The sequence below is a fragment of the Sceloporus occidentalis genome, unplaced genomic scaffold (genome assembly GCF_023333645.1).
Source record: "Sceloporus occidentalis isolate IW3139 unplaced genomic scaffold, rSceOcc1.0.p SCAF_397, whole genome shotgun sequence".
NCBI lineage: Eukaryota > Metazoa > Chordata > Lepidosauria > Squamata > Phrynosomatidae > Sceloporus > Sceloporus occidentalis.
Genome location: NW_028317377.1, coordinates 53375 through 71103, shown reverse-complemented (window position 1 = coordinate 71103; position 17729 = coordinate 53375). Strand labels below are relative to the sequence as shown.

Sequence of the window (17729 nt, the reverse complement as noted above, 5' to 3'; positions counted from 1 at the left end):
TGCCCGGGACTTAAATTAAAAAATCGGGGTTTTTTTTTTTTTACTTTATTTAACATCCTCCATGTTAAATAAAGTTAAAAAAACCCAAACAAAATAAACGATGTTTTAATTTAAGCGGTCGCTCGTGAAGATTTCAGCAACCGTTAGGTGCCCCTCACTCTCCGTGACTCCGTCGTGGTGCCTGCTGTAACATGCGCACCGCAGCAGAGCGGGAAGACGGACGCCTCCCACTCCTACCGCAGGACTCCGGCAACAAGGTAAGTAAGGATAATGAGAAGTAGGGAGAGGGGGTAGATAGTGAGAAGGGGCAGAGGGGGGGCAGTGAGAAGGGGCAGAGGGGGGAGGCAGTGAGAAGGGGCAGAGGGGGGGCAGTGAGAAGGGTTAGGGGGAAGGCAGTGAGAAGGGGCAGAGGTGGTAGATAGTGAGAAGGTGCAGAGGGGGAAGGCAATGAGAAGGGGGAGAGGGGTTAGATAGTGAGAAAGGGGGAGAGGGGTACATAGTGACAAAGGGGGGAAGGCAGTGAGAAGGGGGAGAGGGGGTACATAGTGATAAGGGGCAGATAATAAGAAGGGGAGGGGTAGATGGGGGGAGAGGGGGTAGTGTGAATGCATACAAGAATGAATGAATTAATGTGTGGATGAATTGTGTGAATGCGTACAAGAATGAATGAATTAATGTGTGGATGAATTGTGTGAATGCGTACGAGAATGAATGAATTAATGTGTGGATGAATTGCTTGAATGATTTGTGAGACTGCATTAATGAATATGTGTAAATGATTTGTGAATGAGTGAGTAAGTGTGTAAGTGTTTGTGTCTATCATGAATGTTTAAGTGAATTGGGGAAATGCAAAGATGGTACATGAAGGGTGGGCTGTTTGCTGACAAAGATGTCTTACACTGGGCTGTTAGGGGACAAAGTTGGCTCAGGCTGGACTGTAATATGTGTGTAATCTGGGTGCTGATCAGGTTCTATGTGGGCAGTGTGGCCACCAGGGCTGGCTTTGGGGTGTGCAACCTGTGATCTATGCTTGTAATTTAGGGGGTTATCTATACCTTAATGCTGAGTTTATATGTGAATTCCAATTGATTTATACCTGCAAAAGCTGGGTGTGCGTTATTCTGTTTGTGTGTATATACCCAAATGAGAAGGAAAGAACGGGTTAAATGAAGATAAAAGCAGTAAATAGCCCGTGTTCTAAATGGGATTAAGGGTGACTTTTAGTTTTAGGGGCGCAGTTAGTAATGATAGGGGGTATGGATTTTCCTATACTGCCTGCTAATAGCTTGGTATAGAAGAATCATGCTTTGGGGGAATCCAGCACACTTTAATGTATTCATAACCTGCAAACATTCTGTGCTCCTACAAAAAACAGGGACACTTGGGAAGTATAATGCACAGAGGCATATTATGATGACCCGAGGGTCACACAAGGCGAGCACCGGAACAGCCCCGACATTCCGCACGTAGCAGTGCTGGGGGTAGACCGGATCGCCATTACGCGCAGCCTGGGCGCTACTAACGCCGGTCACAGCCGCCGATGTGCCCGTCCGGTGCCATTTATCTCTTTTGTCCGCTAAGTGTCTGGATGAATCACGTGACTCCCGCGTTACCTGGCAACTCACGCGTCCCGGCTCAACAAACTGAAACTAATCCGGACCAGACGGAACCTGAGCCGGACCCGGCAAGCGCCCTTCGTCCGGCAGCCGCTGAAGGGGCCCTTGTGGCTATCCGGTCACCATGATCTCCACCCAGGTGGGCAGCTACAGTACAACCCCTCTCTGCGTCCGGGCACCTCAAGGGTTAACCGTCTTGCTTTTAGTATTGTGTTAAATATGTGTGTTTTTTCAATGAATAAAATGCGAAATTTGCACCGAATTACTGCAAACGGATGCTGCTGGCAAATCCGATGAACCCTCATGTCTCAGTGTTCAGTGTCTTTGTGGCTAGATGTTTCGGTGTTGTGGTAGATACTCCGTGGCCTGACACCTCCGTGGTGTGACTTGGACACAGCTTTACCGTGTTTAGTAGATATGGCTTTATGCTATTTCTTATTCATTTAATATTGTGTTGCAGTTCTGTGCTGTGTGTTCTGAAGTCATACTAACACCCAATATGATATTAGTCAAAGGGTTACTGTGAACCAGAGAGCTCCTATGGACCCTCAAACCCGACTATTTGTATAGGACTGGCCGGTAATATGCGTAATATGATTAGGTGCATGATATATCTGGGCAGGCTGGCATACATTTAAGCCAAGATCAATCCCAAAACGGCCTTGGCTTGGCGTCCAAGCTCATCAAGAGTGGAGTAGATGGAGCTGACCATAATTCCTCCAATTTTTTGGTATATTGGTCTTCATGTTTCCTTATATCGCTAATAAATACAGCATGTATGACCCTAAAAGTTCAGCCTGGTCCTGACTCACCCCTGGCTGATCCAGGATGTGCCTCCAGTCTTCTCACTCCTGTACCTGTAGTACAAATAGTAGCCCATCACCCAGCAAAAACAAAATGAAATCGTGCAAACTCTCAAATGTACAAAAAGAGTTTTTCCTGTTACAAAGATTGAAAGCCTGCCATATGTATGTATGTATGTACATACCTGCCATATGTATAAGTACTATTATTATTTTTTTATGTAGCACCAAATATTCAGTAGCGCTGTACAATGCGTAGGCAGGAGATTACACATAGTATATGACATAACAATTTGACTTACAAAACTGGTGAGAAGGGCCCTGTTCAAACAACCTTGCAATCTAAAATAAATCTGTATTAAAGTGCATATGACGGCTGGAGTATCTGTCTAAATTCAGCAATTTAGATGGATCACCTCTGTGTATGGAGGCAAACATGGAACACTGTCTTTTAAGAATTGCTAACGTAAACTAAACAGAAATATTCTACAATAATTAGGGATACAGAAATATGTATTGAGAAGAACATTTCATTCCAATATATTGGAAATAAAAGATGTCCGCTTTCTTGCTTTGCCATTCTTCAGCTTGATGGTGATATTTTGAAGCCAGCGTTCATGGAGCAGTTGACGTATCTAAAAGAAAGAAGCAAGTGCATAGAAGACAAACAAAAATGTGACCATCTGGCTACCTGTTTGCGCCTGTCCTCCAAATTTGGCGAAACCAAACACTCAAGACCCAGAGATAAAACTCCAAGGCCCAAGACCGCAATGGCAGCATTAGGTAAGATTAATGAAGATATTGATGGGATTCTCCTGTATAATGCTTTGCAGAGAGGACTGGCAGCATCCAATATGGGGGCCCAAGCCAACCAAGTAACCTACTGACAAAGCAGCCCAAAATATATCGGCTAGAGAATATGCTCTGTGTGCACTATCCGTTTCTGTCCAAAACATATTTACAGAAGGAGAATGTGTAGAAAATCCAGAAGATGATGCAGGAAATGCCACATAAATCTGCTTTTAGTATAGACATCCTGGTGGTTACGCAGAAAAAGCTTTAGGTAGGGGCCCAGAATCTTTATAGCAAAAATGCCCCCTTGCCAGCCTTCCCTTGAACCTTTGGCTGTATAGAATCATTTTTGTGTCTCCCAATTTCATTATGGACTTAATACATTAGAGAACACAAAATTTGTATACAAGTATAGAGAGCAATAACTTCATATACCACACCTAATAATTAACTAGAACATGAAATGACAGCATTCAGGTCACCATAGCTAGAGGCAACAAAAATTAGTTTTGCTAGTTAAATATCAATACACATATTAATGAATTTTAACTAAACAACATACCACAGGACATGCCATTGAATGCATTAGAAAGCTTTATACGTCGAGAAGAAAAACCCTGTGGTTAGTTGTTTTTACTGTTGCCATCTACATTTTGATTGCTTTTTATGAGTGATTTTCTTCCCGGCACCCAAAAAGCTTACTGGTTATTAAAAAATTCTACACAAAACACAGCGAGAATTCAGCACATACCGAGCGAGTATTATTCAAAAAACACCTAAGGCATCTAAGGCTTACGTATTGGTGATTCCGTCACACTATATGGCCATTTATTGCCCGCTACCACTGGTATTAATATTTGCTGGGAATGCAGTGAGTTTTTGTTTTGTTGGTCATTATGTTATCTAGCAGCAACTCTAAATGTGTATGCCTTTTTGCGCAAAAATTGCCCCGGGGCCCTTCAACTTCAACGGCTTGTCTGTGTTATCATTGCCCCACACAACTGGTCTGTGGCTTCTTTGCCCCTTGCCCCCCTTCCAACATATAACATATGTAAATACACTTACACAAATTACTCATACTGACTAATACACACTCCATCTCACCCCACTTACACATTTATACCCACACACACACAATTACACATCCATGCTCACACACATACAAGTACACATAAACACACACACAATTTAATGACTGCAGGGTTCCTAGGTCCTATAGCTGCAAAACAAGCCCAAATCCTCACTGGTATGAGGTGTTTGTGCTGATATACTGTTTGGTTGTAATTAAACGTGGCCCTGTGGATTATGGCTAAACATCTCCAATTTAGTCTCGTCTTTCCAAAGGACATTGTTCCCGAAGTTTATTCAGATGCAATTTTTCAAACCTAAGCCGTGCTGCAATGTTCTTTTTATAAAGAAGAGGCTTTCTCCTGGCAACCCTTCCAAACAAAGCGTACTTGTTCAGTCTTTTTCTAATTGTACTGTCATGAACTTTAACATTTAACATGCTAAGTTACGCCTGTAGAGTCTAAGGTGTAACTCTTGCGTTTTTGCAATTTCTTTGAGCATTAACCTTGGGGTGAATTTTATGGGACATTCACTTCTGGGAGGATTGGAAACTGTCTTGAATGGTTTCCACTTTTGAATAATCTTTCTCACTGTAGAATGATGGACTTTAAATTGTTTGGAAATTGCCTTATAACCCTTCCCAGATTGATGGGCAGCAACAATTGCTTCTCTAAGTGTCTTTTCTCTTTGGCATTGTGTTAACACACCTGAATGCTCCAGACCAGCAAACTGCTAAAGCTTCGGCTTTATAGAGGTGGTCACACTTGTTGATGATCAATTAATCAAGGGCATTTGATAAGCAGCACCTGCCTGCTACTCAGCATCTTAATTCCTATGGAAGCAGTAAGAGTGTTCTTAGTTTTTCACACATGGCTTCTCCATTTTGGCTTTTATTTTGTTGAATAAATCATGACACGGTGAACATATGCCAAGTGCTGTTGTTCATATGTATTGACCACATTTTTAGACCTACTAAGGAACAAATGATTGGTATTATGTCCTGATATGTGAAACCATAGTTTTCAAAGAAGATGTACTTTCTTTTTCACATGACTGTACATAGATGTTTTTTCTGCCCTGAATGTTCCTTTCAGTATGTGATTACAAGTTAACAACATGGATACGTGGGCACTAAATTATTCCGTTGAGGTTGTCACAGTTCATTTAGTGTCCTAATATGTCACTCTTGTTGCCAAGTAACCATCGCATATATAGAGCAGGTTTTTATGTTTTTGTGACATTCTGGGAATTTTGGAAATTCTTGAAAAGCAACTTTGAATGGGTAAGAGTGTCTTTGTGTTATGCTTTATCTAATAAAATATGATATACCAAAGTTGCACTATTCATTTCATACTTTCTGTTTTATGTAGAAAAAACAATAATTGAGTTCTGTGGCATGTTATAGATATGCACTTTAGTAGATTTTTTATTTTATTAATTTGTCTGGAGGAATACTCACAAACACACAGAAACATTTAAGAAGCCTTTTTATCAGTTGTTGCTTTTGGGATACATGATAATTACATATTCGAAAAATATATATTCATTGATTTATTATATAGGTTTTTTTAATACGGTATAATATTTTAGCAAAAAAGGCAATAATTTGCAAAAACCCTCATTTCTACATTCCAAACATTTTTAGAATCTGAATGTAAAAATAAAAATTGTTTCTTGATGATGTGGCTATATATAAAAGTGAAACATGAAGTTCTTGCTACAAAATATTTAATTTCCATTTAAATTATGTATAATTTTGCCCAGTGAAGTCTGACAGAATAACAAACTACTAGCAGATTGACCGAAGCAAACATTGAATATATTAAATGCTTCTGTCATAATTTCATGTGCAAATTCACTTACCATTCCTTTTTTTTACTGTCATGAAGGAGTTAACATGTGGGACCCATATGAAACCTCAATGAATCGTGACTACACGTATAAGGGTTGCTCACCTACACAAGCTGTACGGTAAGTTATAAAACTCTCCATGGTTCCATTTTTGTAAATATTTCTTCCAAGCTTGCTAATACATATGGATTTGAGCCTAGATCATCATTTTAGACCAGAGTAGGTCCTTAAGTATCCCTTAAATGTGAATGTTTTAGTGTTTCCTCATATAAGCACAAGTAGATCAGATAGAGCAGAACTTTTTTTTCGACATATCTGCGCTAGGAAATGTCACCTGTACTCACACTAGGCTTGCTTTATGAGTAGGCCATGAATACTGGCTGGGTCAGCATGTAAGAAACTAATAAGGATGCCAGTGGCGCTGACCTTTGTGTCTTCCACCTTTTGATGACCTTTTGATGTCTGTGCCAACTTCCACTAGTCATGTCACTGATACAAGTTGACTTACTCAAGTGAAGGGCACATGGATTTACACATTGTATTGCAACTGGGGTTCCATTCCTGATAGCTACTTTTATTCTATCCTACAGCCCCAAAACATCTAAAGGTTACAGGAACCCGTATCATCTATCAGATCCTGTTGGCATAAGCATGTACAGTGATGATTTCTGTTGGAAACCATTTTCCAAACCAGAATTGATCAGGACAGCAACATCTTCAGGGAACAGAAACCACAAACCTAATGCTGATAAGGTAATGTGTCCCACGCATGATGGTCTTTGTAATATGGATTTGAACAAAAATCACAGCTAACTATTCACACCCCACCTCCACAACTTTATCTTTATTTTCAGCCTCCGACTTAGTCAGGCTTGGTAATAGACAGTGTAGCAGATATCACATAGGGCACACTGTGTATTTCTAAGCCTGACTAGCACCTAAAATGACCACCATACCCGGTAGTCTTTGTCTGGCCTCTATCCTGGCTATATTTCCCATTAAATGAGCCACACAGTTGTCTCATGTCTATACTAAATTTCCCTGGGCATTTATTTTACTTATTTTTTTCATAAATATTATCATAAACCATCCTACTTTGTACATATTTTGTTTATCTCAAATACCTCCTTCTGCTTTTCTACCATTATTTGAATGATTTGACATATTTTTCACAGCTCCATTTTTCACTGTGATCTGCGTAACAAAAACCTGTAATTTATTAATGCAGTGTGTGTGTGAACATTACATTTTCATGCTTAAACACCAGTGGCTTGTAGAAATGTTTCTTCTGTAAGCACAGGATCCAACTTTTATTACTTGGCGGCTTCCTAGAGGAGAAAAAAAGGTTTTGTTTGACAGATGTTCATCAACCATTAAACCACCATCAACTGAAGAAATCCAAAGGGCTCTGAAAGCCCAGTACTGCTCTACATATAAAGGAGACTACTTAGGAATACCACAAGGTAGGTTGTTACAGTGAACAAAACAGCTATGAGAATCTGAAGTCCATAGATATGGACACAAATTTGACTAGAAATGATGTGGCTACTAAGGTTAGTTAATTACACGATACAGAATAAGGGTAACAACATGTAACCGTATGTGCTTTTTATGTTCGATGTAGAGGCATGTAACAAACGTACTATTTCTATCAAATTTACAGTTGGTAATAATATAAGTTCTTAGTGATGGCTTTATTTTTATTTCACAAAGAAATGTTATGATAAAGAATATCATTTTAAAATCATATTTTGCTGATTCAAAAAAGATGATGAAAATGATTATAATAGAGAAAAGAGGGCAAATATGGTGATGGATTTCATATGTTTACCGTAAAGAACCATTTCTATTGCTAGGTTTTCTAAAGTCTTAAGAGACAGCTCAGTGTTCTGTAGATATTCCTTTGGCTGAACAGATTCCTGGAAAGGTGTAGGTATTGGAATTTGACATATTTGTATAAACGTATTATATACTCCTTTATACTAAGATTTTTTTTTTCACAATGTGATTTGTAATTATGCTTTCATGTGATTTAAATGCTAATTGAAGGATATCAAGTTAAATATGCCATAAATGTCCCATCAAACTGGAAAAAAGAAAAACCTCGACCACTTTGTACAGAATCCAGATTTAATTATCAGGTTCAACCAAGTGCTCCAGAACTTCGGGATTTCACCCACAAATACGGATGCTATTCAAGTCGCCATGTTCCTGCTAAAGGAGTTGGTAAGTTTGTAATTTGCACAAATAAAATGTATGCCTCTGGTTATGGCTTTGTGCATAGACTACTGATTATACCATCCCCAGGGCATTAGTAGCACACATATTACTTAGTTACTGATCATATTTGTGATTAACATTCTTGATAATTATTAACACCCAGCCTTAAGTATATCTCCTTTCATTTTCTTTTAGTTCCTACTGTAGTGTTTTCTCATATCCGTAACCAAGAGAATAAGAAGCTGTTGACCACCTACCAGAGGCATTTTGGGAAAGAATATATTAACTTCTCTGCTCTAATGAATTGTTTTACTCCAGAAGAACTAAAATGTTATCTGAAAAGTATACCAATGGAAGGTAAAATGAATGGATGGATATGTACTGCATGCATAGAAAAATGTAAATATATAGCACCTTGGTTTAGAGCAGGCATGTCCAAACTTTTTTCGAAGAGTGCCAGATTTGATGAAGTGAACATGTGCGAGTGCCGAACATTTTGCCTGACATTCTTTGAACCATTAAAATTAACTATTAACTATTTTATGCAAAGTTTATTGAAAACGGCATACTTTTCATTTTGTGACTTGGATGAGAAATCTAAACAGGTGTTAAATCACTCTTTAATATAAAAAAAACAGATCTATATTTGGGCAACTTATCTGTGGGGCCTTATTAGTCCGGAACCGCGGGCCGGACTTTGGACATGCCTGGTTTAGAATGAAGAATGGTTGATATGCCATTCTGGGAATCCATTTGTAGAAAAGACTGCAAATCTTCATGAGATAGATTCCTGTGTGGATTAGGGATTGTATGAAGTAATAATCCTCTGTGTTGGCCCAAATCATTTGGTCGTTTGTTGATTCTTACATTCTGTGTATTCTGATGTCTAACCCCTTTTTTTTTTTTAAACGTATAGAAAGAAGATCACTGGAGCAGTTTATCAAAGCCCACAGTGGTGTTTCCAATCTAGAATCAAAGTCATGCCTGAAGAAAGTCTAAGAAGATGACAAGTTTCATGTTTGATCTACTTCTTAAAAATATGCTCAATTAGTACTTCCTGTTGGGTTCAAATTACCTATGTGTGTGTGCGTTCCAACAGTTCTACTTCTGAAAGGCCTTGGTTTAAGTTTTCATTTTCGGCTACCTCAATTATTTTGATACTGCCTTTGACCGATAACACGCTGTAGTTTGTAGTGATTTAAAGTATGTCAACGCTAGTTCCTTGCGGGAACAGGGACTACCGCTACTAGTCATTTAAAGGCAGTCTAATAAAATGTGTGCAGTGAATTCTGGAATTGGTTGTAAATATTTTACAGTGAAACTTGATTATGGAGAATATTTGTACATTTCATCCAGTAGAGGTTTCCCTATAATAGTTTTTCCCTAGCCTATTATTCCCCTGCTCCTTGTTACATTCATTCGTCTTTGGTCTACATCCTTCCAGCCTGACTCATATTGGTTCTATCAGTTCTCTCTTAAATAGTAACATAGTAATTAAGTTTGTCAAGAGCCACAAGTAGATAAAGTTCAACCTTGCCGTTGATCCAGAAGAAGGCAAAAAGACCCCCCACTCACATTGAAGCAATTTCTAATTGTGTCTCAAAAAGGTGAACAATTCCTTCGTGACTCCGAAAATTTCTAATTCTGTCCACATAACCAATTATATGCCTCTATATTTTTTGCTAAAAGGCCTCTTGCCCATATTTAAAGGCATCTATCAAATTTGATAGAACATCATCTGTGGGCAGTGAATTCCACATACTTATTCTTGTTAAAAAAACACCCTTTTCACTACTACAATTAATGAACAGGTCATCACAGAGAAGCTGGTATTGTTCCTGTATGTATTTGTATAATATCATATTCCCTCTAATATAAAAAAAATGACTTCTCTAGCCCTTCTTCATAAAATGTATTGTCTACAGTTATCCCAAGTCATTTTCATCTGATAATTTCCCTTAGACAACCCAATTTAAAGTAAAGATTACACATTTATTTTCCCAGAATCCATAACTTTGCATTTTTCCACATTAAAACCTGTGATAGATCATACTGAGAATCTTTTAGTACATCTTAACCTGCAAGGAGATGGAGGCAAATGACCCAGGTTACCCAGGTGACCCTACCATTGTAGAAAGTCTTTTTTTTCTCATGGATTTATCATTTATTTTCTTTGATGTAGAGATGATCTTATATATGAGGGCTAGATTCTCCTTTAGGAAAGGTATTTCGTTTTCAGTGGGTGTTCGAGCCCACTTTTTCAGTTTTTCTTCTTCATTTGCTGTTTATGCAATGCTGCTCCCATTTCCTCTCTTCACTAGGTAGTATTTATTACGCTTTTAAGTGTGTTGTAGTCAAGCCACCTTATGTATTTATTTTAATTCTTTGCAAAGAAGAACCGTAAGCATTGTGGTAACAGAACAATTACCCTTAGGTGACCCATCCCTGCTTTTAACATCAGGTATTGCATTAGAATGTGTTTTTTGGCAGCAACAGTGAGTCCTTCTGTTATATTAAACACGTGGCCTTTTTGCTCATTAACACCACAACACACATTTAATGTGTATAGATTGTGGATTGTTTAGTATTCCAATAAACTGCTGGCATAGGGACAGCATCTTTTCAGTGGCACAATAAGGCTTTCATCTGAGCCAAACATTACTATAAAATGTTTCTTGATATCAGATTCCATGCAATTTTGTGAACTTCACATAGTATTAGAGCTTCACCAGGTACACATTAATAGGAAAAGGGCCTTAAGGTTTCCTGCACCAGCATATAATAAATCTCAATTGACAAGTCAGTTGGCCATGTTGCCCGTAAATTGTTTAAATGTGGTGCTATAAGTTGGAACCAAACTTTATTTTGCACGATTAGAAAACAGTCCTGCTAATTAGTATATAAACCAGGATGGAGAGGGTTCATGTTCAAGTTAATTGTACATCCACATACACTGCGTTAATTGCATGCCTATTAATTAGAAAAAAGTTTTTTTCAATTACTAACAGGTTTTCTTTACTGCACATAATAGACACAGAGGGATATTACATTTTTTTTAAATAAAAGATGCTACCCCCTTTAATAAAGTGAGCCTTGCTGCTGATAACAATTAGCAGTCTCAGTAATGCAAGTTTCAATGATCGCGTTCAATAATTGATGGGAAACAGAGACTTCTAGCTTAGACAGCAGTTAGACCAGTTAGACAGCATGTAACCTATAAATGGCTGTTAGACAACCGCTCCCATCAATCTATTTCTTAAATTGCTCTCTGTTTTTCATAATATTAGAAGTTGATGACCCATGCCAAGTCTTGCTCTTTGGGCTTGATTCAGTGACGCATTAATGGTGGTTGAAAATGCATGGTTTGCGATTAAACGCAAAAAGGCATCGACTGTGGTATATTGAAATGAATTGGAAACAGCTTCTACAAAGTGAATCAATGAGGGCAATGAACATTGTTGCAACTTAAATGAATACAACTTTACATATATGTTCTAGACCATAAAACACATCAAGGATACTCAAGTCATGTCTAAAGAAGCTGTGCATGTGCAACCACGCAAGTAAAAGTATACTAGTGACAATGCCAACACAAGGACTGTAGCATAAAATCATGGCAAAATTACTCTACATTCAGTTTTATGACACTTTCTCCATTATTTACATAGCAATGGCTTTCAATCCAATGAAATATTTTCATGCTGTTTTAAAAACTTTAGTACATTGGTTGATAGACACGATAACCTCCAAAAAGCACACACACATATATATATATATTTGCTCTTTCCTGACCAGGACTATTTTGTACCTCAAAGGCCAGAGTTTTTAAGGTCATTTTTACTATGCATTTGTCTCTTTCTAATTTACTACTGGATTTTCAGACCTAGCAGGGCTGTCTTTTGTTACTTCCTAAATATATTAATCTGCAAAATCATAAGTAGGTGGATAAACACAATTTCAACATTCTTGCACGTTTTATTTTCATCCAGCTTAAGCAGTTGCAGGAGATAACGGCAACATTTATCAATCTTCTTGTCTTAATTTGGAAACCACTGTATATGCATAGAATTTAACAGCAGATAGGAACTGTTTGGCTTATCTAGTCTGCCTATTGTTCCCAACGTAAAACGCAAACCAAAGTCAGTCCTTGGTCCAGTCTTTGTCATGCTGAACATATCAGACGAGAGGCTATTGCAGGATAGGACACTGTTTCCCTATGATCTCAGAAGAGTTCATCATCATCCAAACGCATCAAAGACATGTCAAATACATAAATTCAACAACAGATAATGTATCAGGACAGCATAGGATATGACATTTGTCGGTATGACCATCAGAAGGCAAGATGTAGCAGTTTACTGGGATTTGTATAGGGCTAAGAATTAGAAAAGGTGCCAAATTCAGGAAAGAGAGCAGAGGAAGAGGACCCATCGGAGGAAGCAGCTGTCGAGGGATCTCTTATGCTGTGTGGGACAGTGGACCAAGGACATCTCCTATGGTGGAGTGGCAGAATGGACCCCCCAGTCCCAGCCGGTGGTCTACACCGCTGACGCACCTTCAGGTATATAACAACCTTACGTTTTTACATAAATACAAAAAATACAATGCTGAATACTGACCCCATCAAACTAATGCTAACCCCCATCCGAAATGATAATTAAAGTAATACCCATAAATCAAGACCAACTATACAGCTAATACTCTAGGGATGGGTGAACAAGGAGTTAAGTTTAGAACAGGGGCATTTTATTTCATTATATATACACCGATCAGTCATAACATTATGACCACCTGTCTACTATTGTGTAGGTCCCCCTTTTGCCACCAAAACAGCCCTGACCCGTCGAGGCATGGACTCCACTATACCTCTGAAGGTGTGCTATGGTTTCTGGAACCAAGACGTTAACAGCAGATCCTTTAAGTCCTGTAAATTGCAAGGTGGGGCCTTCATGAATCGGACTTCCCGCAGATGCTCGATCGGATTGAGATCTGGGGAATTTGGAGGCCAAGTCAAAAACTTGAACTTGTGTTCCTCAAACCATTTCTGAACCATTTTTGCTTTGTGAAAGGGCGCATTATTCTGTTTAAAGATGCCAATGCCATCAGGGAATTCCATGTCCATGAACGGGTGTACATGGTCTGCAACAATGTTTAGGTATGTGGTAGATGTCTAAGTACCATCCACATGAATGGCAGGACCCAAGGTTTGCCAGCAGAAGATTGCCCAAAGCATCACCCTTCCTCTGCCAGCTTGCCGTTGCCAGACAAGGCCACCTTCTTCCATTGCTCCGTGGTCCAGTTCTTATTCTCATGTGCCCATTGTAGGCGCTTTCGGCAGTGGACAAGGGTCAGCATAGTTATACCATTGTCTTGAGGGAGATGGGCAGACAAATCCAATATTTAGGGGTCACCCAATATTTAGTATACAGAACTGTAAAATGTAGAATTTGAGCAAAGTGAGATATCAAACATTAATTATACTCCGCAAAGAACTACTTCATACTAGATATAAACTTTTGTGCTATAGGTCACTTGAGTTCAAATTACAATACATGGCAATACACATACTTAACTATTATAGAGAGTGGTAATTTTGATTTTAAAATCAATACGAGAGGATTATGGATAAGCAGAAGAGCATCCAGAACATAATATAACTACAAGCACTAAGTAAGGTTTAATGTCCTACAGGGCAGATTGAGTAAGGGAAATGGCTCTTATCTGTCACAAAATGCTTCATTTTCTGTATAAAGAATAATTGTCCAGACTAAGTCCCAGAGGGCTGGAAATATCCCTGGTATTAAGGGAACTATGTAGCACATTACTTGGTGATAAATGCAGCCTGAGGATTTTCCCTTATTTCAAGCCAGCACTGCCAGCATTTGATGAGCAAAACGTCTTTTAAACCTTTTTTTTTTTATTTTCTTTCAACCGTGCAAAATATCACCAGGAAGAACATGTTGACACATAACTGCGGGATAAAAGCCTCTAACAATGTTGCCAAATCCTGATCTGTAGACTTACCAAAGCCAAGTAAGTATGCCCTTACTTAATGTGCCCTGTTTATCACCTATTTGAAAAGACATTGTCAGGCTGTGTGTTGTGTAAACATTTCTATTGAGGGCTACTTAGAAACAGTTACTAGTTCCTAGCTGTAAAATGGAACAACAGTAGGAGGGCCACTTGTATCGCAGACAGAACAAATGATAATTAAGATCCACCCGTTTGTACAGCCTGGCATTCCTTTCATAAATCACCGCTTAATAACATAGATAACGTACCGATCGCCGACAATTCCAAGAAACTCTATTTTTGTATGTAGTTCAGGCTAGAAGCAAATGCAGTGTTTGACAAACTATGACACTGTAAATATATTTTTTAATCCCTTAGGTGGCAAGTGACTCCGAAACATCTTGCAGAACATGAAAACAACAGATTATACCTGCTAGGAGACCAGAATGAATACTTACTTACATGAACTTTTTTGGTTGCCAGAGTAGATTCCTTTTCCATTTATGTCCCTGGAGCATATGTGGCCTCATATGGTGTGCCTGAGTTTTACATTTGACAAGTTGGCTTATATTGAACACTAAAACCTTTCAATTATTGAATTTGTATATTTATTTGGTATGGATGTAAAATAAATGAATACTGGACTAAAATTCCATTTTAAGGACAAACTTTCCAAGAGCATCAACCTCCCCTAATCAAAAGCATTAGTTTGGTATAGAAAGCTGAATAAAGGGTTGGGAAGCTTTGATGGCCAAATTGTATGCAAGGTAGACAAGTACAACAAAGTAAACAACACAAGCAAATGTAAAATACCTATAGCAGTTGCATAGATGGTGGACAAACTGAGCTTAGTCCTGCTGAATAAAAAAAGTGAAAGCACTTCAACAGGGCTTGGTGGTTAGGTGACCGCGATAATAATGTGTCCTAGAAATGAAGGCTGACTTTTATGCTCATATAGCATATCCAGTGGCTGGCTGTACACTGCAGCACCTAACCTGCCCCTGGAGTTCCATATTGGGTATGTGTGGCGCTCTTGGCTTTGCCTGGTGTGCCAGATTTTCAGTCTGGGCGTCATCCCAGTTACCGGAGCCATTTGGTCACTTTATCATGACATGCGCAGACCACACTAAAGAGGGAATTGGTAAGAGAATTTGGAGCCGAGCTATGATTTGGGTTTTAGGTCCCCCAAACTGCACAATTCTCATTTTAAAAGACGAGCTATTTTCTAAATTCACATGTGCCCATACTGGCACGGCCATCTCAACAGCATTGTAGCCCCTGGGTTAGCAATGTACCGGGCCCCTATTATTACTGTTTTATATAGCTCCATCATATTCCAACGCATCCTCCCCCAAACAAACATTATGTGAAGCGAGGATTAATCAATTTAAAATTATTATAAGCCTTGAAAAATAACTTTTAAACATATAAATAATAATTAATTGGTAAACCCTACAGGGAGAGGCTGTTTATGTGGTGCAACAGGAGACCTGGTTCACAGGGAAAAGAATACAGAAGACAGGAGAATGAATACAGAAGAAAAAGAAGGAAGAAGCAGTGTGCCCCCAGTATATCTGGGCTCAAGGCTGGCACCTACCTTGCTTAGTGCTGGCCCTGATGGGGCCCCTAGAACTTGCACTGCACACTGGGGTTTATGTACAAACATAGAAACCCTAAAAAATTATATGAAAGACTAAACTGAGCAGGAAATAGTTAACTATAAATAAAATATAAACTTTATTTAATTCATTAAAATAAAGCCTTAGACATTTAATCCTGCCAGATCGGGCCCGAAGCTTCCAGTCTGGCAAAAATTAAAGTCTAAGGCTTTATTTTAATGAATTAAAGGTTATATTTTATTCATAGATAGTTAACCCTGTACTGCTCAGTTTAGGCTTTCATATCTTATTTCTAGAGTGCAGCCCATCTGTACTGCTCCACTTTTAGAAATGCTCCAGAATACGCTTTAACATTTTACTGACATTCAGTATTTTTCAAAACACTTAAGGTAACAGCCTGCATATAATTAAATACATGATACCAGGCTGAAGACCTGTTTTAACCCTTCGTGCTAGCTGTGTGAGGTTTGTTTTAGTTACAACTAACAAGCTATGCTTTAAATAATTAATACTCTTTTCCGCTTGTTTAATCCGATAAGTGAGGTGGAGAGAACTGGGAGCTGTACTGAGGGCCCTCTTTTGTGGTTTAGTCCCTAGAGGCAGGTAGACTGGAAACCAGGAGCAACCTGGTGTGAGGATAAACAGTAAAGCCATGCAGAGGGAGGGGAGACTGGTAACTGCTGGGAGGGTGTGAATGGTAATCACAGGCCAGCAGTGCCCAGAGACCACACACAACCACACTGGGCACAGGCTCTGCTCCTCCATGATTGTCCCTGGCACCTGTATGAACTAACTGCACATATGCTACACATGCCACCGCTCTACAAACACAGCCTGACTGCCGCACATATCTAACCTGACCATGTATACCAGGAGAAAGGCGAGACCCAGCTCAGCCCTGGGCAGGCTAGAGACCTACAATGTGTCCAGGTAAGCAAATGAAGAAATAATATGAATTCTGCCGTCATCTGAGTTGGCTTTGAATTATGATGTTGTGCAGGCTGGTTACTGTTACCAGGGAAAGCTGATCAGCATGTTATATGTAGCACTATAGTTGTACTTGTTAATATTATACAGAATATATGTGCTGCCCCAGCTTGTTAATATTATACACTATGAGGGTGCTACTCTATGCATTATACATGGTACATATACTGTTTAGTTGTAGTTGCTAATATTATGCAGGCTAGAAGTTGAGCTGTGCATGATGCTATACATGGTAACGGTGTGTATAAAGTAATAGTATACAGAGTATAGTGTTATACTAATATCTAAGGGTGATGTTGTAGCTGATACAATTATTCATCGTAAGCGTAATATGATGTTAAACAGGGTACTATTGGTAATATTGTACAGCACTTTTATATATGACATTATTGCACAATCCAGGCCAACCACTGTATCTGACAACATGATTGTAATATGTATCAAAATGCACTGGGAAGCTATTATACCGCTGCAATAAACTATTTTATGACAAAGCGTATTGTGGTAAAAGTCTGAAAATGTACAATACATTTTTTTACAAAGAGTGGCCAGCGATACAACTCGATACATTTCCGCTAAGGGTATTATCTGCCGCTTTTTATATACCACATTACATAAAAATCCCATATATATGGCTTAACCCCTTCAATACTGAGGGTTTTTAGTACCCCAATTACAGTATGGTTTTTACCACGTTTAACATATGTGGGTTTAATTAAGATTCCCCTTTTCCGCGTTTGATGTACCCACGCAGAAGTCCA

The 17729-nt window shown here is 38.9% G+C and overlaps 2 protein-coding genes across 2 annotated transcripts in view; both read left to right on the top strand.

Annotated features, from left to right (window-relative positions):
• The first annotated feature begins 3036 nt into the window (after positions 1 to 3036).
• LOC149273195 (testis-expressed protein 26-like) lies at positions 3037 to 9349 on the top strand. Its single transcript, XM_089506594.1, has 7 exons — positions 3037 to 3202; positions 6169 to 6250; positions 6721 to 6883; positions 7431 to 7593; positions 8180 to 8356; positions 8546 to 8707; positions 9267 to 9349. Exons 1-7 carry the CDS (start codon positions 3037 to 3039, stop codon positions 9347 to 9349), a joined length of 996 nt encoding a protein of 331 aa, XP_089362720.1.
• A 7494-nt stretch (positions 9350 to 16843) lies between these two features.
• The window catches only part of LOC149273194 (cilia- and flagella-associated protein 337-like), a 35486-nt gene continuing 34600 nt past the window's right edge, over positions 16844 to 17729 (top strand). Inside the window, exon 1 of the mRNA XM_089506603.1 lies at positions 16844 to 16911. Within this exon, the coding sequence (XP_089362729.1) occupies positions 16844 to 16911 (68 nt within the window). The remainder of the gene's footprint in view (positions 16912 to 17729) is intronic.

Coding starts and splice junctions, on each gene's coding strand:
- LOC149273195 (XM_089506594.1), top strand. CDS start 3,037: ATGGAGCAGTTGACGTATCTAAAAGAAAGAAGCAAGTGCATAGAAGAC. Junction 7,594..8,179: donor CTACTTAGGAATACCACAAG/GTAGGTTGTTAC, acceptor TGCTAATTGAAG/GATATCAAGTTAAATATGCC. Junction 8,357..8,545: donor TGTTCCTGCTAAAGGAGTTG/GTAAGTTTGTAA, acceptor ATTTTCTTTTAG/TTCCTACTGTAGTGTTTTCT.